We start from the raw sequence: 23,481 nt of genomic DNA on the forward strand, positions 1-23,481 counted from the left end.
AGCCATTTCAATTGATATTTAATGGTGTGTCTTTTATGTTGTAATGTTATACCACTGTTTCAGGTTAGAGTGAAGGTTGGCACCTGTTAAATCGTTTAAACCCGCTGCATTTTTATGCACCTGTCCTAAGTCAGGAGCCTGTTGCTCAGTGGTTGTCGTTTGTTGGTGTGGTTCATAGTGTTTCTCGTTTTTCGTTTTTTATATAGACAAGACCGTTGGTTTTCCTGTTTGAATTGTTTTATAGTAGTCTTTTTGGGACCCTTTATAGTTTGCTGTTCGGTGTGAGCCAAGTCTCAGTGTTGAAGACCATACTTTGACCTATAATTGTTTACTTTTTACACATTGTGACTTGGATGTGTAGTTGTCTCATTGGCACTCATACCACATCTTCTTATTTATATATACATTGTATATTGAGTTAAGTCCTCTGCGCACGATTTCTTTAAAACAAAAATAATTACGAATCTAAACAGTATCATCGGAAAAAAAATAAATAAAAAAAATGCAATCTTTTATCAAACCATTACCTGTAAAAAGTAAAATAACAAAAATACCGAACCCCAAGGAAAATTTAAAACGGAAAGTCCCTTATCAAACGGCAAAATCAAAAGCTCAATCACATCAAACGAATGGAAAACAACTGTCATATTCCTGACTTGGTACAGGCATTTCCTCATGTAGAAAATGGTGGATTAAACCTGGTTTTATAGCTAGCTAAACCTCTCATTTGTATGATAGTCGCATGAAATTCCATTATATTGACAACAATGTGTGAACAAAATAAACGGACATAATAGGTGAAAATGTCAAAAATAGGGGTACAGCAGTCAGCATTTTGTTATAATCTTAATCACTATAAAAACAAACAAATATGTCAACAAAGAAAAATAAAATGGCATATAGACAAAGCACATATTAAGCAAAAATGAAAGACAAGAATACACAAATTGACGATAGCACAATATCAAAATGGCGGGATGTATAAGTACCGAGCCACGCCAAGAGGATAATAACTTTCGGGTTTTGGTGCTGAAGTACACAGATCGTCACCTATTGATAAACATTAAACAAAGAATCATATAGAAAAAGTGAAAAATAAATAAGATGGTAGAGCGACATACATTTGTCTTTTTTTTATGTTTTCCATGCGTTCCCATTTGTTAATTAAACTTTGTCTAAACAGGTGTTAAATGATTTGGTGCATTCAAATTGTTATTTCAGAACCGTGTAATATTTTCTACTTCCCACATCTGTTTACATTTTCTTTCATCACGATTTTCCCTTGTACTCTCGCTGTGGCCAATTTTAACCCTTCGTGAACTTTCTCCTTTGAAGTCAGCAGATTTTGTTGCACGTTAACTCTATGTATATTGTCAAAAGAAAGTCGGAGGTTAGTTTTATTGCATTTTATTGAGTGAATTAGCACAAAGTTCTTTACTCCCGTACAGAACATGTCTAGCTACAGATCCAATAGTAGTATTCAAATATCTTATATCATGAAAATCATGGATAAACTTGTAAAAGCGTATATATAAATGAATAGCATAATTTTTAGACCAATCAAAATTCATTTCAAACAGTAACCGAAGTTGCGTATAATTAGGTCTCACAAATGTTTTATTTTCAACATGAATTAAATGTGGATATTTTTCAGATAACAAATTTGGCACAATTGTTGAATGATATGCCCATTGATCTTTTGTGTAGGTTTTATATTCTGAAAACCATTTGCTCAAAAAAGCTGCATTTTTCTCCGAAAGAATAAGTCCGTTACTGAGATTATGGTCAACTGCGTGACTGAGGGTAAAAGGGTATTTTCGAAGATTGTCCAATGACCTTAGTATGACCTCGTCTGTGTCCATATATATTCCCCCAAATCCTGAAAAAGAGAAATAAACTATACTGAAAGTTCTTGCTCCCATCTTTCATTTCACTTCCGGTAACGTATCACATGTGCTGTTCGTTATTTTATATGAACGGGAAAAATATAGTCGTTTACAATTTTGATGTAAAGATGTTATTCTTCAGTACCTTTTTAAAAAAATTTCTGATATCATTCATTACAAAAAGTCATCATGTGCGCTTGCAAATATTAAAACAAAAGAAGAGAGTGTACCGATTGATATTTTTATCTTAGATACAGGATTTTTTTCATCATTAGTCGTTATTGGCTTTGAACTAGCTGTCAACAACTGCGAGTACACTCAGATCTGTGTCATATGTGTTTTTGTGATTTGTATCGATCTGATGATTAAGCCCTTTTCAACTGTGATTTGTATCGATCTGATGATTAAGTCCTTTTCAACTGCGATTTGTATCGATCTGATGATTAAGCCCTTTTCAACTGTGATTTTATAGTTTGTTTTTATGTTGGTCTATTACACATATTGTCACAGTCCCGAAAACATGTTTAATCCAGCCACATTCTGTATCCCTGTCCCAAGTCAGGAGCCTGTAATCCAGTTGGTGTCGTTTGTTGTTGTTGTTTATCATATGAATTGTTTGACATTTGTCATCTTTGGGGCTTTTACAGCTTGCTATGTGGTATGTGTTTTGTGACCTATAGTTGCATACCTTCTACGTCATTTGGTATCTGGGGAAAAATTGTCTCATTGGAAATCATACCACATCTTCTTATTTTGACACGTCATTGCTTTTCTCCACCTCAATGTCACAGAAGCCTTCAACACGGCACAAAAATTAACACCTCAACGCAAATTCAAGACGGCCCTAGCACAGGTTTCAGCAGACGATTTTGCTAGATGGAGGTCGCGCGTATATATTTTTACTAAAGAACACATCTGCGGAGTAATATCAACTAATAGTAGAATATATCTGACAAAGAAATCTAATAAATATTTTCAATAATGGCGCGACATACTCACTTATCTTAAATTAAACAAGCCCTTAATAAATTATTGATCATATTTAAATCCTCAGTCTTGAAAATGAAAAGGAAAAAAAAAGGCTGAAAAATTTGACGGAGATTATCTAATACCAGTTCCCTAAGTAAACCAACCACCAATTTCGTTGTAAGAACATTAATCAATCAATTCAGAAGTCAGAAGTGTATTTAAATGGCATATTGTAAAACTTGGTATGGTATGACGGTATGGTATGTGGTATGGTGTGATTTATCATAAAACTTGCCTTCAAAGTTGTACGATCTGATAGAACGGTACAAATATTACGATACCAAAGCAATAATGAATGGTAAGGTGGTATGGTATACCATACCATGGTATAACTGAACTGAAGTATGATACGGTATGAAAAAATTTCAGCCACCCAGCAAACACGACAACATTGATTCAACGTGGAATCCTGGTGTAATGTTGAACAACGCTGAAAGTTGGATGTATTTGAGAAAATTTAAAGGACGGTTGAAAATCTACCTTCGAACCAACTTTGGCTATCAACGTTTAAAATGTACTGAAACCTGGTTGAAATATGTGTTGGAAATGAGTTGAAATCTGATCATCGTACGCTGAAAATTACTTGATCATTATGGGTACCCCGAACCGAAATCCGCGTAGGGATCCGAATACCTAAGAGCAACTCGCCGTTGCAGAATCTAATGCATTCTGGGTAATATTTTCACAAGCATACACCAAAACGTTGTGATTGGTGTTAAACGTTCTAAACAATGGAAATTCATCCAATGACGTACAATGTAACGCTATTTTCATTTTGATGTACGAACAATGAGATTATACATAGTGTTTCAGATTCTGAAAAGGCGTATTACACTTTCTTTAGTACAATTCATAAGTCAAAGTTGTGGTATCGTGTAATTGCTCCTCGGGATTTGGATCCCTCTGCAGATTTCGGTGTGTTGATGTCGAGCCACTTATTTATATTGCCAGCAAACATTGTCAATTGTGAAACAGTCAAAAACATTTTCAATGGGTAAAGTTTCAAAGACAAGGTCATTTTTAGAAATGAATGGTATTCCGTACAACAAACAAAAATCTGTTCTTACTAAGTTTCGAAAATGTTTGGGGAAAAATAATCTAATATTATTCCCAAATTAATTTCATAGTACATAATATTTATTATGAAGTAAAATGAAAAGATAAACCCATGGGTTTAAAATAAGAGACAAATTAACATATATAATCTAGTCTAGAGGGTCTGAATGGGGGTTTTAAGGTCATTTTTTTCTATTCTTTATACTTTTTGCCCATTATTCTCTATTCTTTATATTTTAGCACCTCATTATTCTCTATTCTTTATTTTTTTGGGTCTATTTTCACTATTCTTTATATTTTTTGCCCGTTATTCTCTATTCTGTAAACCCCCCATCCACACCCTCATTCTAACACATTCTAACACTGATAGAAAAATCTATAGTGACAAACAGTTCTTCCGCGTTAAGTAATAATATAATGTAATTAATGAAGATTTATTCAGAAAAAAATCGCATCGGACGCACGAAATTATAAAAAATATTATTTTCATTTACTAGCACTGGTTTGATACCAATACTATGGACATCATCGCCCCCATGTGTATCATCAGCCCAATAGTCAGTACTTCAGTACTAACAAGATTTATTGTTTTGTTCTCTCTGATAAATCAATAAATTGTTTTAAAAAGTAAGGTTGCAAGTCCCTCAGGCAAAGTTGACCCTAGATGAATTAGGCTAGGTGAGGGTTGAGATCTCACGAAACATGTTTAACCCCGCCGCATTTTTGCACCTGTCCCAAGTCTGGAGCCTCAGGCCTTTGTTAGTCTTGTATGTTTTTTAAGGATGTTTGCTCCTCTTGTTTTTGAAGTTTTGCCAGATTTTCGGAATCCTCTGGTTTTATCCATGTATTGCCATTAACAAATTTTGCCCACTAACACCTACTTTTCTTTTCATAATTTTATTACATATAGTTTAAAAAGCCATATTTGAAAATCTTATAAAATCCTTTTTTTTTCATAGTTTTTGAAACAAAAAAGCGACCAATGTTAAAGGTATGAAAAATCTAGAGAGAATAATTTCCCGCCAAATTTTCAATGGTTTATATCTCGAAAACAAGCACACGGACCATCATTTTTTTCTGCTCTTTTAGTTCCTTTATTTATATACTATCATTTTAGAACAGTCTTTTAAAAAGCTTGTTATTTTGAAACAGAAAAGCGAACATCCTTAATTTTAGTTCATTTATATGTTTTGGAGTTTAGTGTGACGTCCATTTTCATTGAACTAGTACACATTTTTATTTAGGGGCCAGCTGAAGCCCACCTCCGGATGCGGGATTTTCTCGCTGTGTTAAAGACCCATTGGTGGCCTTCAGCTGTTTTCTGCTCTATGGTTGGGTCGTTGTCTCTTTGATACATTCCCCATTTCCATTCTCAATTTTACCATTTTTAGATTCCTTTCTGTCATAAAGCTATTCACGTGTTCAGGTCTTATATATATATCATTGGCTTTCATGTTACTTTTTGGTTTTGAGCGTTTCCGATGAAGACAAACCCAGAAAAACGTTTCGGACTTAAAAAAATTATATAAAAAAAGTGTTATTTTCATTTGGTTCTGAGGTCTATCCCCATGTCATTTCAGTGACTGCCAGGATGATAAATTAGATAACGATTGTATTTAATGTAGACATGCGCGTAATAAATAATCATTTAATTGTTGTCTCCAGTCATAAAATCTATATATCTAAACGACTTGACCTGTTTTTAAGTATCGCTTCTCCGTTAACCATATCAAATCAGTAGGTATATATCGCTATATACTTCAAAGGTGGTATGCAAACTGTTACGTTATTCTTTCTATTTATTATTCATATGTTGGGTAGTTAGGGAAAAGTTTTGGAGATATGAGACATACTACTATTTCTACCATGTGTTTTGATTAAGGGAGCTACCATTTGTTTTTTTGGGGAGTGGGGGGGGGGGGATGAAAAATTTTGTCATGGATTTTTTTTAGTTGTAATCTCTGTCCTGCCTTTTTATTTTTCACTCTGTTCGGTCCTGCCTTTTTTTTTATTAGTTTATCCTGACTTTTTTTACATAAATTGTCATCCTGCCTTTTGTTTTGCCAAGTTGCTCATCCTGCCTTTTTTTTTACTCAAAACTCATGTCCTGCCTTTTTTTTCAAATTTCATCCTAGCCCCCCACCCCATAAAAATCAAATGGTAGCTCCCTTTACTATTCTCTGGTAATTTTCATCATCTTTGAAAAAAGTTTCATACATCAAACCATAGGACATGCTGCATTCCATTAACTTATAGTAAATTGTACCATACCATACCAGCATACTATCAGGGGTGGACCCAGGATTTTTGAGAGGGGTTGTCCCAGGTTAGGGGGAGGGTTGGGATCCCGCTAACATGTTTAACCCCGCCACATTCTTTATGTATGTGCCTGTCCCAAGTCAGGAGCCTGATATTCAGTGGTTGTCGTTTGTTAATGTGTTACATACTAGTATTTGTTTTTCGTTCATTTTTTTGTACATAGATTAGGCCGTTAGTTTTCTCGTTTGAATTGTTTTACATTGTCATTTCGGGGCCTTTTATAGCTGACTGTGCGGTATGGGCTTTGCTCATTGTTGAAGGCCGTACGGTGACCTATAGTTGTTAATTTCTGTGTCATTTGGTCTCTTGTGGAGAGTTGTCACATTGGCAATCATACCATATCTTCTCTTTTTTTTTCTATTTGTACTTACCGACTTGGGTAGAACAAAAAACACAAGAGGAGCGAATCGAGAAAAAAAAATTGGACGATTTTAGGCTATAAAATGATATATTTCCCAATCAAAGTGGGGCGGACGTCTTCCATGCGCCCCCTTAATCCGTTACTGCCATTCATGCATACCGTGTACCATACCACATGACAGGCCACCGTAAAATACAACGTTTTACAGTCTGCCCATTTCCAAATATATCTGTGCTTTTCATTAAAAAAAAAAGATTTCATTACATATGAATTGCTGACATGTATCTGTTTCTTCCGGTGGCAAACATTAAAGGTGACCTCTTTACAGCGACTGACATTAAATACATTTGTCTATATCAAAAGCGGAAGGTTGTAAATTATGACCAAATTAGATATGAATAATGTATGTACTTTAAAACTGTATAATAATACCACGAAAATAGGTTAAAAAAAAAAGAAGATATATGGTAGACATGAATTGATTTTACAGTGTGTTACTAGTTTACTATGAATTTTTAATTACCATATCTTTAGATATGAAAGTTTTCCAATGAAGAATCAGAACCAAATCGTCACAATATGCTTAGAAGAATAAGATAAGCAAGAAAAACATGGCGTTTAAAAGTGTTTCTGTGTCGACCAAAACATTTTCGGAAGAAAAGAAAAAAAAAAACTTTTACCTGCGTTCACGGAGTGGAATGGGGAATTTAGACCAGGGTGGATATAACCAGTGGCGGATTCAGGGGAGGGGTAGACGTCTTACGCCTTCCTTTTGATTGGATTATATATGAATATTCTTTAGCATTTAATCGTCCAAAATACTTTCGCATCGCTACCCTCGGCGATACATATCAATTGTTTCGGCAATAACACCCTCTTCCAAAATTTCTGGATCCGCTCCTTATAAAAATAACGTTACGTTGGATTATTTCTATTTTCAATCTTGCTTTTTACGATTTTTCGTTATTTTATATAGCAATTATACTACGGTTACGCTTCCGATTTTCAAACTAAGAAGGCCAAAAGTCTTCATTCATTTGTATGTACGGACAGAAGGCAAAATACATGAACAATTTGCCTATAAAAACAAATTGTTGATTAGACATAGGAATTGGCATATTTGCATTTTTATTTTAGGGGCATGTATAATCTTATTGTAATGGCTGTCGTCATGATAAGGCTGCAATGCAAATTAGCAAAGTCCCCCTAATTTTGCCATATGATGAATGGTACGGTGGTATGGTATGTTGGTTATATCGCAAATGGTTACGATATCATAGTATGAAACGCTGGTACTGTGGTATGTTAATATGTTGGTACGGTACAAAAAATGTTACGATATGATGAATGGTACGTTGGTATGGTATGTTGGTATAATACTTTTTGATATATCTTTTTAATCAATGATTTCAAAAACTCCCTCTGGCAAATTGGACCTTGGACGAATAAGGCTACTCTTTCTTTTTGTCATATTTACTCCTTAAGTTTTGGTCCTTTTTGTAATATTAGCTCCTCAAGTTTTGGTCCTTTTTGTAATATAAGCTCCTCAAGTGTTGGTCCTTTTTGTAATATAGGTCCTCACGTTTTCAGGTCTGATACATCAAGCGGCGCCAATCAAAATAATGTTGGAAGATTTTATACTTGAAAATTATATATTTTCCAATCAAAGGGGGTCGAACGCCTTCCAGGCGTCCCTCAATCAGCCACAGCTATTCATATATACCGTGTACAATACAACATACCAGACCACCGTTAAATACTACGTTTTACAGTATGCTTGTTTCCAAATATATCCGTGCATTTTATTAAAAAAAAAAGAAAAAAAAAGTTACATGTTAATTGCTGACATCTGTTTCTTCCGATGGCAGACATTAAAAGTGACCTCTTTACAGTGAATGACATACTTTACAGTTGTCTATATCAAAAGCGGAAGGTTGTAACTCATGACCAAAATAAGACTGAATAATTTACTTCAAAAGTGTACAAAAAATTGAGCTTTCCTGAGGACGGCAGATCCAGAAAAGTATTGTTGGTTTTCTGGTCTATCCAATGTCATTTCAGTGACTACTAGGATGATTAACGAGATAGCAAATGTATTTCATAGACATGCGCGTAATAAATAATCATTTTATTGTTGTCTCAAGTCATAAAATCTATAATAATAAACGAGTTGATCTGTTTATGTGTTGCGTCTCCGTTTACCAGATCAAATCAATCAGTATTGCTATATACCGCAAAGGTAGTATGCAAACTGTTACAGTAGTGTATCATCTTCCCTAATGATTATTCATTTTGCCCTAGTTATGGAATGATTTGGAAAACAAACTGATTCTCGGATTTCTTTTCCGTTTGAATTCTTTGCGTATTTCTAATGTTATTAGTCTTGTCTCCATTTTTATCGACCCAGTTTTACAAATATTAAAATAAGATGGGAAAAATTCTAAATCCATGACACATTTGTACATGTACAATCTATCACAGGCATATTCATTCAAACTAAGTAAAAAAAAAATAACAAGAATGTGTTCACAGTACACGGATGCCCCACTCGCACTATCATTTTCTATGTTCAGTGGACCATGAAATTGGGGCCAAAACTCTAATTTGGCATTAAAATTAGAAAGATCATATCATAGGGAACATGTGTACTAAGTTGAAAGTTGATTGGATTTCAACTTCATCAAAAACTACCTTGGCCAAAAACTTTAACCGGAAGCGTGACAGACGGACGGACGGAAGAACGGACGCACAGACCGAAAAAACATAATGCTCCTAGGTGGGGCATAAAAACAATCAAGAATGATTCTGCGAATTGAACAACAGTGTCCATGTAGTTACTTTAAGTGTTCAAAACAGAGAAAAAAATAAGGCAGAAACTTTTTCTTTCCAAGACATGTGTTTTCATTAACACTATAATTCACTGTTTTAATTAAACTAACATCTTTTTTTTCCCTATCACTTTTGATATGGAAGAATCCCTTTTCAATATAGAATGTATCATTTATAGTAGAATGTAAAATAAAAAAAATACCGAACTCCAAGGAAAATTCAAAATGGAAAGTCCCTTATCAAATGGCAAAATGGAAAGTCCCTTATTAAATGGCAAAATGAAAAGCTCAAACACATCAAACGAATGGAAAACAACTGTCATATTCCTGACTTGGTACAGGCATTTCCTTATGTAGAAAATTGTGGATTAAACCTGGTTTTATAGCTAGCTAAACCTCTCACTTGTATGACAGTCGAAAAAATTCCATTATATTGACAACAATGTGTGAACAAAACAAACAGACATAATAGGTAAAAATGTCAAAAATAGGGGCACAGCAGTCAACATTGTGTCAGCCAGCAACTGTTGATTGAGAGTGGAATTTCAGTTTATCTACATTATTTTTGAACAAAAGTAACATGCATCGAACCATATAACAACGTAGAGGCAACACATAAAACCCGGTCACCTCGTTTAGAATTATAGATTTTATGACTGGAGACAACAATAAAATGATTATTTATTACGCGCATGTCTATATTAAATACATTCGTTATCTCATTTATCATCCAGCAGTCACTGATAAGACATTAGATAGATCAGAGAACCAAAGAGAAAATAACACTTTAAATAATTTTGTGCGTCCAAAGTGCTTTTCTGGATTTAACGCTCAAGGTTTCAATCCATCAAATTATACCATGTTATAGTGATTGTTTACAAAACCATACAGGCATCAAACCATTTATGCATACCGTGTTCCATACCACTCCATCGAAGAAAAAGCACGTTTTACAGTTTGCCCGTTTTCAATTATATTCGTGTTTTTGTTTGAAAAAAAAAGTTACATGTTAATTGCTGACATCTGTTTCTTCCGATGGCAGACAATAAAAGTGACCTCTTTACAGTGACTGACATTTACAGTTGTCTACATCAAAAGCGGAAGGTTGTAACTCATGACCAAAATAAGACTGAATAATGTACTTCAAAAGTGTACAAAAAGATTGAGCTTTCCTGAAGACGGCAGATCCAGAAAAGTATTGTTGGTTTTCTGGTCTATCCAAAGTCATTTCAGTGACTACTAGGGTGATTAATGAGATAGCAAATGTATTTCATAGACATGCGCGTAATAAATAATCATTTTATTGATGTCTCAAGTCATAAAATCTGTAATAATAAACGAGTTGACCTGTTTATGTGTTGCGTCTCCGTTTAACAGATCAAATCAATCAGTATTGCTATATACCGCAAAGGTAGTATGCAAACTGTTACAGTAGTGTATCATCTTCCCTAATGATTATTCATTTTGCCCTAGTTATGGAATGATTTGGAAAACAAACTGATTCTCGGATTTCTTTTCCGTTTGAATTCTTTGCGTATTTCTAATGTTATTAGTCTTGTCTCCATTTTTATCGACCCAGTTTTACAAATATTAAAATAAGATGGGAAAAATTCTAAATCCATGACACATTTGTACATGTACAATCTATCACAGGCATATTCATTCAAACTAAGTAAAAAAAAAATAACAAGAATGTGTTCACAGTACACGGATGCCCCACTCGCACTATCATTTTCTATGTTCAGTGGACCATGAAATTGGGGCCAAAACTCTAATTTGGCATTAAAATTAGAAAGATCATATCATAGGGAACATGTGTACTAAGTTGAAAGTTGATTGGATTTCAACTTCATCAAAAACTACCTTGGCCAAAAACTTTAACCGGAAGCGTGACAGACGGACGGACGGAAGAACGGACGCACAGACCGAAAAAACATAATGCTCCTAGGTGGGGCATAAAAACAATCAAGAATGATTCTGCGAATTGAACAACAGTGTCCATGTAGTTACTTTAAGTGTTCAAAACAGAGAAAAAAATAAGGCAGAAACTTTTTCTTTCCAAGACATGTGTTTTCATTAACACTATAATTCACTGTTTTAATTAAACTAACATCTTTTTTTTCCCTATCACTTTTGATATGGAAGAATCCCTTTTCAATATAGAATGTATCATTTATAGTAGAATGTAAAATAAAAAAAATACCGAACTCCAAGGAAAATTCAAAATGGAAAGTCCCTTATCAAATGGCAAAATGGAAAGTCCCTTATTAAATGGCAAAATGAAAAGCTCAAACACATCAAACGAATGGAAAACAACTGTCATATTCCTGACTTGGTACAGGCATTTCCTTATGTAGAAAATTGTGGATTAAACCTGGTTTTATAGCTAGCTAAACCTCTCACTTGTATGACAGTCGAAAAAATTCCATTATATTGACAACAATGTGTGAACAAAACAAACAGACATAATAGGTAAAAATGTCAAAAATAGGGGCACAGCAGTCAACATTGTGTCAGCCAGCAACTGTTGATTGAGAGTGGAATTTCAGTTTATCTACATTATTTTTGAACAAAAGTAACATGCATCGAACCATATAACAACGTAGAGGCAACACATAAAACCCGGTCACCTCGTTTAGAATTATAGATTTTATGACTGGAGACAACAATAAAATGATTATTTATTACGCGCATGTCTATATTAAATACATTCGTTATCTCATTTATCATCCAGCAGTCACTGATAAGACATTAGATAGATCAGAGAACCAAAGAGAAAATAACACTTTAAATAATTTTGTGCGTCCAAAGTGCTTTTCTGGATTTAACGCTCAAGGTTTCAATCCATCAAATTATACCATGTTATAGTGATTGTTTACAAAACCATACAGGCATCAAACCATTTATGCATACCGTGTTCCATACCACTCCATCGAAGAAAAAGCACGTTTTACAGTTTGCCCGTTTTCAATTATATTCGTGTTTTTGTTTGAAAAAAAAAGTTACATGTTAATTGCTGACATCTGTTTCTTCCGATGGCAGACAATAAAAGTGACCTCTTTACAGTGACTGACATTTACAGTTGTCTACATCAAAAGCGGAAGGTTGTATAACTCATGACCAAAATAAGACTGAATAATGTACTTCAAAAGTGTACAAAAAGATTGAGCTTTCCTGACGACGGCAGATCCAGAAAAGTATTGTTGGTTTTCTGGTCTATCCAAAGTCATTTCAGTGACTACTAGGGTGATTAATGAGATAGCAAATGTATTTCATAGACATGCGCGTAATAAATAATCATTTTATTGATGTCTCAAGTCATAAAATCTGTAATAATAAACGAGTTGACCTGTTTATGTGTTGCGTCTCCGTTTAACAGATCAAATCAATCTGTATTGCTATATACCGCAAAGGTAGTATGCAAACTGTTACAGTAGTTTATTATCCTCCCTAATGATTGTTCAGTTTGCCCTAGTTATGGAATGATTTGGAAAACAAACTGATTCTCGGATTTCTTTTCCGTTTGAATTCTTTGCGTATTTCTAATGTTATTAGTCTTGTCTCCCTTTTTATCGACCCAGTTTTACAAATATTAAAATAAGATGGGAAAAATTCAAAATCCATGACACATTTGTACATGTACAATCTATCACAGGCATATTCATTCAAACTAAGTAAAACAAATAACAAGAATGTGTCCACAGTACACGGATGCCCCACTCGCACTATCATTTTCTATGTTCAGTGGACCGTGAAATTGGGGTCAAAACTCTAATTTGGCATTAAATTTAGAAAGATCATATCATAGGGAACATGTGTACTAAGTTGAAAGTTGATTGGACTTCAACTTCATCAAAAACTACCTTGGCCAAAAACTTTAACCGGAAGCGTGACAGACGGACGGACGGAAGAACGGACGCAAAGAACGAAAAACATAATGCTCCTAGGTGGGGCATAATAAACAATTAAGAATGATTCTGCGGTTTGAATAACAGTGTCCATGTAGTTACTTTAAGTGTTTAAAACAGAGAAAAAAATAAGGCAGAAACTTTTTCTTTCCAAGACATGTGTTTTCATTAACAATATAATTCACTGTTTTAATCTTTTTTTTGTTTCTATCACTTTTGATATGGAAGAATCCCTTTTCAATATAGAATGTATCATTTATAGCAGAATGTAAAATAACAAAAATACCGAACTCCAAGGAAAATTCAAAACGGAAAGTCCCTTATCAAAAGGCAAAATGAAAAGCTCAAACACATCAAACGAATGGAAAACAACTGTCATATCCTGACTTGGTACAGGCATTTCCTTATGTAGAAAATGGTGGACTAAACCTGGTTTTATAGATAGCTAATCCTATCACTTGTATGACAGTCGCATAAAATTCCATTATATTGACAACAATGTGTGAACAAAACAAACAGACATAATAGGTAAAAATGTCAAAAATAGGGGCACAGCAGTCAACATTGTGTCAGCCAGCAACTGTTGGTTGGGAGTGGGATTTCAGTTTATCTACATTATTTTTGAACAAAAGTAACATGCATCGAACCATATAACAACGTAGAGGCAACACATAAAACCCGGTCACCTCGTTTAGAATTATAAATTTTATGACTAGAGACAACAATAAAATGATTATTTATTATGCGCATGTCTATATTAAATACATTCGTTATCTCATTTATCATCCAGCAGTCACTGATATGACATTGGATAGATCAGAGAACCAAAGAGAAAATAACACTTTAAATAATTTTGTGCGTTCAAAGTGCTTTTCTGGATTTAACTTAATCAGAAACGCTCAAGGTTTCAATCGATCAACTTATACCATGTTATAGTGATTGTTTACAAAACCATACAGGCATCAAACCATTTATGCATGCCGTGTTCCATACCACTCCATCGAAGAAAAAGCACGTTTTACAGTTTGCCCGTTTTCAATTATATTCGTGTTTTTGTTTGAAAAAAAAAGTTACATGTTAATTGCTGACATCTGTTTCTTCCGATGGCAGACAATAAAAGTGACCTCTTTACAGTGAATGACATACTTTACAGTTGTCTACATCAAAAGCGGAAGGTTGTAACTCATGACCAAAATAAGACTGAATAATGTACTTCAAAAGTGTACAAAAAGATTGAGCTTTCCTGAAGACGGCAGATCCAGAAAAGTATTGTTGGTTTTCTGGTCTATCCAAAGTCATTTCAGTGACTACTAGGGTGATTAATGAGATAGCAAATGTATTTCATAGACATGCGTGTAATAAATAATCATTTTATTGATGTCTCAAGTCATAAATTCTATAATAATAATCGAGTTGACCTGTTTATGTGTTGCGTCTCCGTTTACCAGATCAAATCAATCAGTATTGCTATATTCCGCAAAGGTAGTACATGTATGCAAACTGTTACAGTAGTTTATTATCCTCCCTAATGATTGTTCAGTTTGCCCTAGTTACGGAATGATTTGGAAAAAAAACTGATTCTCGGATTTCTTTTCCGTTTGAATTCTTTGCGTATTTCTAATGTTATTAGTCTTGTCTCCCTTTTTATCGACCCAGTTTTACAAATATTAAAATAAGATGGGAAAAATTCAAAATCCATGACACATTTGTACATGTACAATCTATCACAGGCATATTCATTCAAACTAAGTAAAACAAATAACAAGAATGTGTCCACAGTACACGGATGCCCCACTCGCACTATCATTTTCTATGTTCAGTGGACCGTGAAATTGGGGTCAAAACTCTTATTTGTCATTAAAATTAGAAATATCATATCATAGGGAACATGTGTACTAAGTTGAAAGTTGATTGGACTTCAACTTCATCAAAAACTACCTTGGCAAAAAACTTTAACCTGAAGCGTGACATACGGACGGACGGAAGAACGGACGCAAAGAACGAAAAACATAATGCTCCTAGGTGGGGCATAAAAAACAATTAAGAATGATTCTGCGGTTTGAATAACAGTGTCCATGTAGTTACTTCAAGTGTTTAAAACAGAAGAAAAAATAAGGCAGAAACTTTTTCTTTCCAAGACATGTGTTTTCATTAACAATATAATTCACTGTTTTAATTAAACTAACATCTTTTTTTTGTTTCTATCACTTTTGATATGGAAGAATCCCTTTTCAATATAGAATGTATCATTTATAGCAGAATGTAAAATAACAAAAATACCGAACTCCAAGGAAAATTCAAAACGGAAAGTCCCTTATCAAAAGGCAAAATGAAAAGCTCAAACACATCAAACGAATGGAAAACAACTGTCATATCCTGACTTGGTACAGGCATTTCCTTATGTAGAAAATTGTGGATTAAACCTGGTTTTATAGCTAGCTAAACCTATCACTTGTATGACAGTCGCATAAAATTCCATTATATTGACAACAATGTGTGAACAAAACAAACAGACATAATAGGTAAAAATGTCAAAAATAGGGGCACAGCAGTCAACATTGTGTCAGCCAGCAACTGTTGGTTGGGAGTGGGATTTCAGTTTATCTACATTATTTTTAAACAAAAGTAACATGCATCGAACCATATAACAACGTAGAGGCAACACATAAAACCCGGTCACCCTTTTTAGAATTATAATAGATTTTATGACTGGAGACAACAATAAAATGATTATTTATTACGCGCATGTCTATATTAAATACATTCGTTATCTCATTTATCATCCAGCAGTCACTGATATGACATTGGATATATAGATCAGAGAACCAAAGAGAAAATAACACTTTAAATAATTTTGTGCGTCCAAAGTGCTTTTCTGGATTTAACTTAATCAGAAACGCTCAAGGTTTCAATCGATCAACTTATACCATGTTATAGTGATTGTTTACAAAACCATACAGGCATCAAACCATTTATGCATACCGTGTTCCATACCACTCCATCGAAGAAAAAGCACGTTTTACAGTTTGCCCGTTTTCAATTATATTCGTGTTTTTGTATGAAAAAAAAGTTACATGTTAATTGCTGACATCTGTTTCTTCCGATGGCAGACAATAAAAGTGACCTCTTTACAGTGAATGACATTTACAGTTGTCTACATCAAAAGCGGAAGGTTGTAACTCATGACCAAAATAAGACTGAATAATGTACTTCAAAAGTGTACAAAAAGATTGAGCTTTCCTGAAGACGGCAGATCCAGAAAAGTATTGTTGGTTTTCTGGTCTATCCAAAGTCATTTCAGTGACTACTAGGGTGATAAATGAGATAGCAAATGTATTTCATAGACATGCGTGTAATAAATAATCATTTTATTGATGTCTCAAGTCATCAATTCTATAATAATAAACGAGTTGACCTGTTTATGTGTTGCGTCTCCGTTTACCAGATCAAATCAATCAGTATTGCTATATACCGCAAAGGTAGTATGCAAACTGTTACAGTAGTTTATTATCCTCCCTAATGATTGTTCAGTTTGCCCTAGTTACGGAATGATTTGGAAAAAAAAACTGATTCTCGGATTTCTTTTCCGTTTGAATTCTTTGCGTATTTCTAATGTTATTAGTCTTGTCTCCCTTTTTATCGACCCAGTTTTACAAATATTAAAATCAGATGGGGAAAATTCAAAATCCATGACACATTTGTACATGTACAATCTATCACAGGCATATTCATTCAAACTAAGTAAAAAAAAATAACAAGAATGTGTCCACAGTACACGGATGCCCCACTCGCACTATCATTTTCTATGTTCAGTGGACCGTGAAATTGGGGTCAAAACTCTAATTTGGCATTAAAATTAGAAAGATCATATCATAGGGAACATGTGTACTAAGTTGAAAGTTGATTGGACTTCAACTTCATCAAAAACTACCTTGGCCAAAAACTTTAACCTGAAAAGCGTGACAGACGGACGGACGGAAGAACGGACGCAAAGAACGAATTTAACATAATGCTCCTAGGTGGGGCATAAAAAACAATTAAGAATGATTCTGCGGTTTGAATAACAGTGTCCATGTAGTTACTTTAAGTGTTTAAAACAGAAAAAAAAATAATGGCAGAAACTTTTTCTTTCCAAGACATGTGTTTTCATTAACAATATAATTCACTGTTTTAATTAAACTAACATCTTTTTTTTTATTCTATCACTTTTGATATGGAAGAATCCCTTTTCAATATAGAATGTATCATTTATAGCAGAATGTAAAATAACAAAAATACCGAACTCCAAGGAAAATTCAAAACGGAAAGTCCCTTATCAAAAGGCAAAATGAAAAGATCAAACACATCAAACGAATGGAAAACAACTGTCATATCCTGACGTGGTACAGGCATTTCCTTATGTAGAAAATGGTGGATTAAACCTGGTTTTATAGCTAGCTAAACCTATCACTTGTATGACAGTCGCATAAAATTCCATTATATTGACAACAATGTGTGAACAAAACAAACAGACATAATAGGTAAAAATGTCAAAAATAGGGGCACAGCAGTCAACATTGTGTCAGCCAGCAACTGTTGGTTGGGAGTGGGATTTCAGTTTATCTACATTATTTTTAAACAAAAGTAACATGCATCGAACCATATAACAACGTAGAGGCAACACATAAAACCCGGTCACCTCGTTTAGAATTATAGAATTTATGACTGGAGACAACAATAAAATGATTATTTATTACGCGCATGTCTATATTAAATACATTCGTTATCTCATTTATCATCCAGCAGTCACTGATATGACATTGGATATATAGATCAGAGAACCAAAGAGAAAATAACACTTTAAATAATTTTGTGCGTCCAAAGTGCTTTTCTGGATTTAACTTAATCAGAAACGCTCAAGGTTTCAATCGATCAACTTATACCATGTTATAGTGATTGTTTACAAAACCATACAGGCATCAAACCATTTATGCATACCGTGTTCCATACCACTCCATCGAAGAAAAAGCACGTTTTACAGTTTGCCCGTTTTCAATTATATTCGTGTTTTTGTTTGAAAAAAAAAGTTACATGTTAATTGCTGACATCTGTTTCTTCCGATGGCAGACAATAAAAGTGACCTCTTTACAGTGAATGACATTTACAGTTGTCTACATCAAAAGCGGAAGGTTGTAACTCATGACCAAAATAAGACTGAATAATGTACTTCAAAAGTGTACAAAAAGATTGAGCTTTCCTGAAGACGGCAGATCCAGAAAAGTATTGTTGGTTTTCTGGTCTATCCAAAGTCATTTCAGTGACTACTAGGGTGATTAATGAGATAGCAAATATATTTCATAGACATGCGTGTAATAAATAATCATTTTATTGATGTCTCAAGTCATAAATTCTATAATAATAAACGAGTTGACCTGTTTATGTGTTGCGTCTCCGTTTACCAGATCAAATCAATCAGTATTGCTATATACCGCAAAGGTAGTATGCAAACTGTTACAGTAGTTTATTATCCTCCCTAATGATTGTTCAGTTTGCCCTAGTTACGGAATGATTTGGAAAAAAAAACTGATTCTCGGATTTCTTTTCCACTTGAATTCTTTGCGTATTTCTAATGTTATTAGTCTTGTCTCCCTTTTTATCGACCCAGTTTTACAAATATTAAAATCAGATGGGGAAAATTCAAAATCCATGACACATTTGTACATGTACAATCTATCACAGGCATATTCATTCAAACTAAGTAAAAAAAAATAACAAGAATGTGTCCACAGTACACGGATGCCCCACTCGCACTATCATTTTCTATGTTCAGTGGACCGTGAAATTGGGGTCAAAACTCTAATTTGGCATTAAAATTAGAAAGATCATATCATAGGGAACATGTGTACTAAGTTGAAAGTTGATTGGACTTCAACTTCATCAAAAACTACCTTGGCCAAAAACTTTAACCTGAAAAGCGTGACAGACGGACGGACGGAAGAACGGACGCAAAGAACGAATTTAACATAATGCTCCTAGGTGGGGCATAAAAAACAATTAAGAATGATTCTGCGGTTTGAATAACAGTGTCCATGTAGTTACTTTAAGTGTTTAAAACAGAAAAAAAAATAATGGCAGAAACTTTTTCTTTCCAAGACATGTGTTTTCATTAACAATATAATTCACTGTTTTAATTAAACTAACATCTTTTTTTTTATTCTATCACTTTTGATATGGAAGAATCCCTTTTCAATATAGAATGTATCATTTATAGCAGAATGTAAAATAACAAAAATACCGAACTCCAAGGAAAATTCAAAACGGAAAGTCCCTTATCAAAAGGCAAAATGAAAAGATCAAACACATCAAACGAATGGAAAACAACTGTCATATCCTGACGTGGTACAGGCATTTCCTTATGTAGAAAATGGTGGATTAAACCTGGTTTTATAGCTAGCTAAACCTATCACTTGTATGACAGTCGCATAAAATTCCATTATATTGACAACAATGTGTGAACAAAACAAACAGACATAATAGGTAAAAATGTCAAAAATAGGGGCACAGCAGTCAACATTGTGTCAGCCAGCAACTGTTGGTTGGGAGTGGCATTTCAGTTTATCTACATTATTTTTGAACAAAAGTAGCATGCATCGAACCATATAACAACGTAGAGGCAACACGTAAAACCCGGTCACCTCGTTTAGAATTATAGATTTTATGACTGGAGACAACAATAAAATGATTATTTATTACGCGCATGTCTATATTAAATACATTCGTTATCTCATTTATCATCCAGTAGTCACTGATAAGACATTGGATAGATCAGAGAACCAAAGAGAAAATAACACTTTAAATAATTTTGTGCGTCCAAAGTGCTTTTCTGGATTTAACTTAATCAGAAACGCTCAAGGTTTCAATCGATCAACTTATACCATGTTATAGTGATTGTTTACAAAACCATACAGGCATCAAACCATTTATGCATACCGTGTTCCATACCACTCCATCGAAGAAAAAGCACGTTTTACAGTTTGCCCGTTTTCAATTATATTCGCGTTTTTGTTTGAAAAAAAATGTTACATGTTAATTGCGGACATCTGTTTCTTCCGGTGGCAAACATTAAAGGTGACCTCTTTACAGTGAATGACATTTATAACAGTTGTCTATATGAAAAGTGGAATGATTTAGAACATGACCAAATTAGATATGTATAACGTACGTACGTAAAAAAGTGTACAAAAAACACTACGAAAATAAGTAAAAAGAAAAAAGAATAATATGGTAGGCATGAATTTTTTACGGTGTGTTGCTGGTAAACTACGAAATTTCTTATTTTTAAATCTTCAGATATGAAAGTTTCCTATGAAGAACCATAAAAAAAAATCGTCGTATTTTACTTTGAAGGATAAGATAATAAAGAACAAAAAAATAGTTGAAAGTGTTTCTGTGCCGACCAATTCATTTTCGAAAGAAAACTTTAACCCTCGTTCATGCTGTGACATATGCAGGATGGATATAATCAGAATCTAGTGCATTTTGGGTATTATTTTTAAAGGCGTTATTCAAATTGTTGTAAATGGTTTACAATCACTCTGTTGTACAAACAATAAAATTACCCCAAATCCTTCAAATTCTAATTGTACGGCGAATGAGATAAAAACAATAACTTGTGTTTGTAGCGAGTGGACAACTATTTAATTTTTTGCTGGGAGAGGGTACTAGGATAATTTGGAAAAAAAATAACTTGGCCAGGGAAGAACTGAAATGAATTTCTTTGCGCAAGACAAAATCAAAATGAATATTCTGTCATATATTTATGACACAAAATGCAGGAAACAAATTTGTACGATAATGAAAAAAAAAGCATGCGAAGCAACAGGTGAAATTAAAAAATCAATCCGAAAAAATCCTTTCGACCCCCCTCCCCCCCCCCCCCTTTTCCAAATATCAAATGGTCTTCCCCTAAAAGAATACGAGTACACAATCTGTGTAATTGTCGAACTGGCAAAGTTATCGAACAATATCAAAAGGAGCTCAAACACAACTGTTAATTTTTGTACGGACGATTAAAATTCTTCGATCGACTTTTGTTCATTGCTGATGGCCGTACGGTGACCTTGCTTACATTGTACTTCTATGTAATATACTCTCTTGTGGACAGTTGTCTCATTAGCAATCATACAACATCCTCTTAATTTTTGTTTTAACTAGGAAAGGAGTCGCGTTTAGTATAATAAAACGAGTCGATCTTTACCGAATATGAATATTCAGAAGATTTTTTTTCACAATGAATGGAAACAAGTTGGGTATCATTCAACATTTTTTCATTCTTTTTTGTCTATTTCAATATTGTTCGGACCTTAACAAAAAAACATTGACAGTAACGAAAACTGCAAACTGCATGTAAAAATTCAAAATCGTCGAATGTATACATACTTTAGCAGTTGTATCTGTGAGTTGTCGTATTACCTTGTGCATTTATAACAATCTAATTGAAATACTGGGCTGGTATGCATAAAAACACTTAAGTTAAGATATCCAATCGTAGTACTAATCTATCGTACGACATGTAGAAAAATCCGTCCGTTCGGAACAAATCTTAACTTAAGTAGTTTTATGCATATCAGCCCAGATCATTTAGTCACGCTTTGCTTACAAGGATATGAAAATAGTTCGTTCTCCTTTCTGTTCTGCTAATTAAAACATCAGTCAATGAAATTTCTAGCCTTCATATTTTGAAGATGTGTATCATTACGACAAAACAAGGAGATGTCGAAAGGTCTTTAAAGCAGAAAGTAGAACGATGCGTTGTCATGAACTTGTAAGGGTGCTACCATTTGATTTTTATGGGGGTTGGGGGATAAGGGGTGGGGGTTGGGGGATTGCTAGGATGAAATTTGAAAAAAGACAGGACAGGAGTTTTGAGTAAAAAAAAAGGCAGAATGAGCAACTTGGCAAAAAAAAGGCAGGATGACATTTTATGTAAAAAAAAGTCAAGATAAACTAATAAAAAAAGGCAGGACCGAATAGAGTGAAAAATAAAAAGGCAGGACAGAGATTACAACTAAAAAAAATAAATGCAGGACAAAATTGTTTATCCTAGCTCCCCCATAAAAATTAAACGGTAGCTCCCTAAGCGAAGCTTAAACACAGGATCTGTATTCCTTCAGATTGCATTTGTGAATACTTTATAAACTTACTTTGTAAAGCCTGTATTCTGCCAACATCTGCTTTATGTTCTATGTTTCCTAATGGTATTCCGAATACAGCTTCCGGTGGATTTCTTTGCACGTGAATTATATTTGGCACTAGATTTAATAAATATACCCAATAGAATCCGAATGGCGGATAGTCACCATGAACCATTATCAAACATGGTTTTAAAAACTTACTAGCACTAAGAAAGCTAAGAAAATGATAAAAATTCATTTCTTTTTTGGAAAACCAGATATAATGAACTAGACTTGGCACTGGGTTGCCATCGTAACAGTTCTGCATTACAAATTCAGAAATGCATTTTGAATTTTCCGGAAAAGTTTGAATTGGCGTCATTTGTTTAACGTTCACTAATTCGATGGTTGGTTTACTCTTACATTTGATATAAACCTGCGCACGCGCAGATGTCGCACTTAAATGTGGCATATCAGGACAAAGCGATACGCAGTTGAAATCCCACTTATGAGAATTTTCTGCAGGACATCGGGCAGGTTTTTGTCTTGTATTCGTCTCTTCGTCAAAATATGATGTTAAATTATCTCTTAATTGATCCAGTAAGACTGACTTGTCGAGAGCTAACGTATCAACAGACCGGGTACCAGGACGGGAACTGTTTCCTGTTTTGTTGATATTACATGAACAGTTCGATTGTTCAGATATGCACCGAGAACTTGTGCAAGGTTTCTCTGAAAATGAAATGAAAAGATTTTTTATAGGTCAAATTATAAAATAACATGAAAGATGCTATATTATATGTTATGTTAAATTGTTTAGTACAAAATTAATTGAACACGAAGAAAACAAAAAGTATTCACCAGAGCTGCAATGAAAGGAAAAAAAGTAGGACAGAAAACTCATTCTTATTCCAACATTCAAAATATCATTACATCAATTAT

General features: G+C 34.0%; 1 protein-coding gene across 1 annotated transcript; it reads right to left on the bottom strand.

Annotated features, from left to right (window-relative positions):
* Nucleotides 1–1,391: 1,391 nt before the first annotated feature.
* On the bottom strand, nucleotides 1,392–23,266 carry LOC127718531 (uncharacterized). The gene is made up of 2 exons (XM_052224600.1): nucleotides 22,570–23,266; nucleotides 1,392–1,879 (listed from the first exon to the last, which is right to left on the bottom strand). The coding sequence occupies exons 1-2, from the start codon at nucleotides 23,009–23,011 to the stop codon at nucleotides 1,398–1,400; spliced, it is 924 nt and encodes a 307-aa protein (XP_052080560.1). The 5' UTR covers nucleotides 23,012–23,266; the 3' UTR covers nucleotides 1,392–1,397.
* Nucleotides 23,267–23,481: the final 215 nt, after the last annotated feature.

Source organism: Mytilus californianus, unplaced genomic scaffold (genome assembly GCF_021869535.1).
Source record: "Mytilus californianus isolate M0D057914Y unplaced genomic scaffold, xbMytCali1.0.p SCAF_10, whole genome shotgun sequence".
Taxonomy (NCBI): domain Eukaryota; kingdom Metazoa; phylum Mollusca; class Bivalvia; order Mytilida; family Mytilidae; genus Mytilus; species Mytilus californianus.

What these genes read in the sequence shown, in the direction of transcription:
- LOC127718531 (XM_052224600.1), bottom strand. Translation starts at nt 23,011, where the DNA reads ATGCCACATTTAAGTGCGACATCTGCGCGTGCGCAGGTTTATATCAAA. An exon ending in CAGAATACAGGCTTTACAAA is followed by an intron (nt 1,880 to 22,569) that starts GTAAGTTTATAA and finishes TCTCTTTTTCAG; the next exon opens with GATTTGGGGGAATATATATG.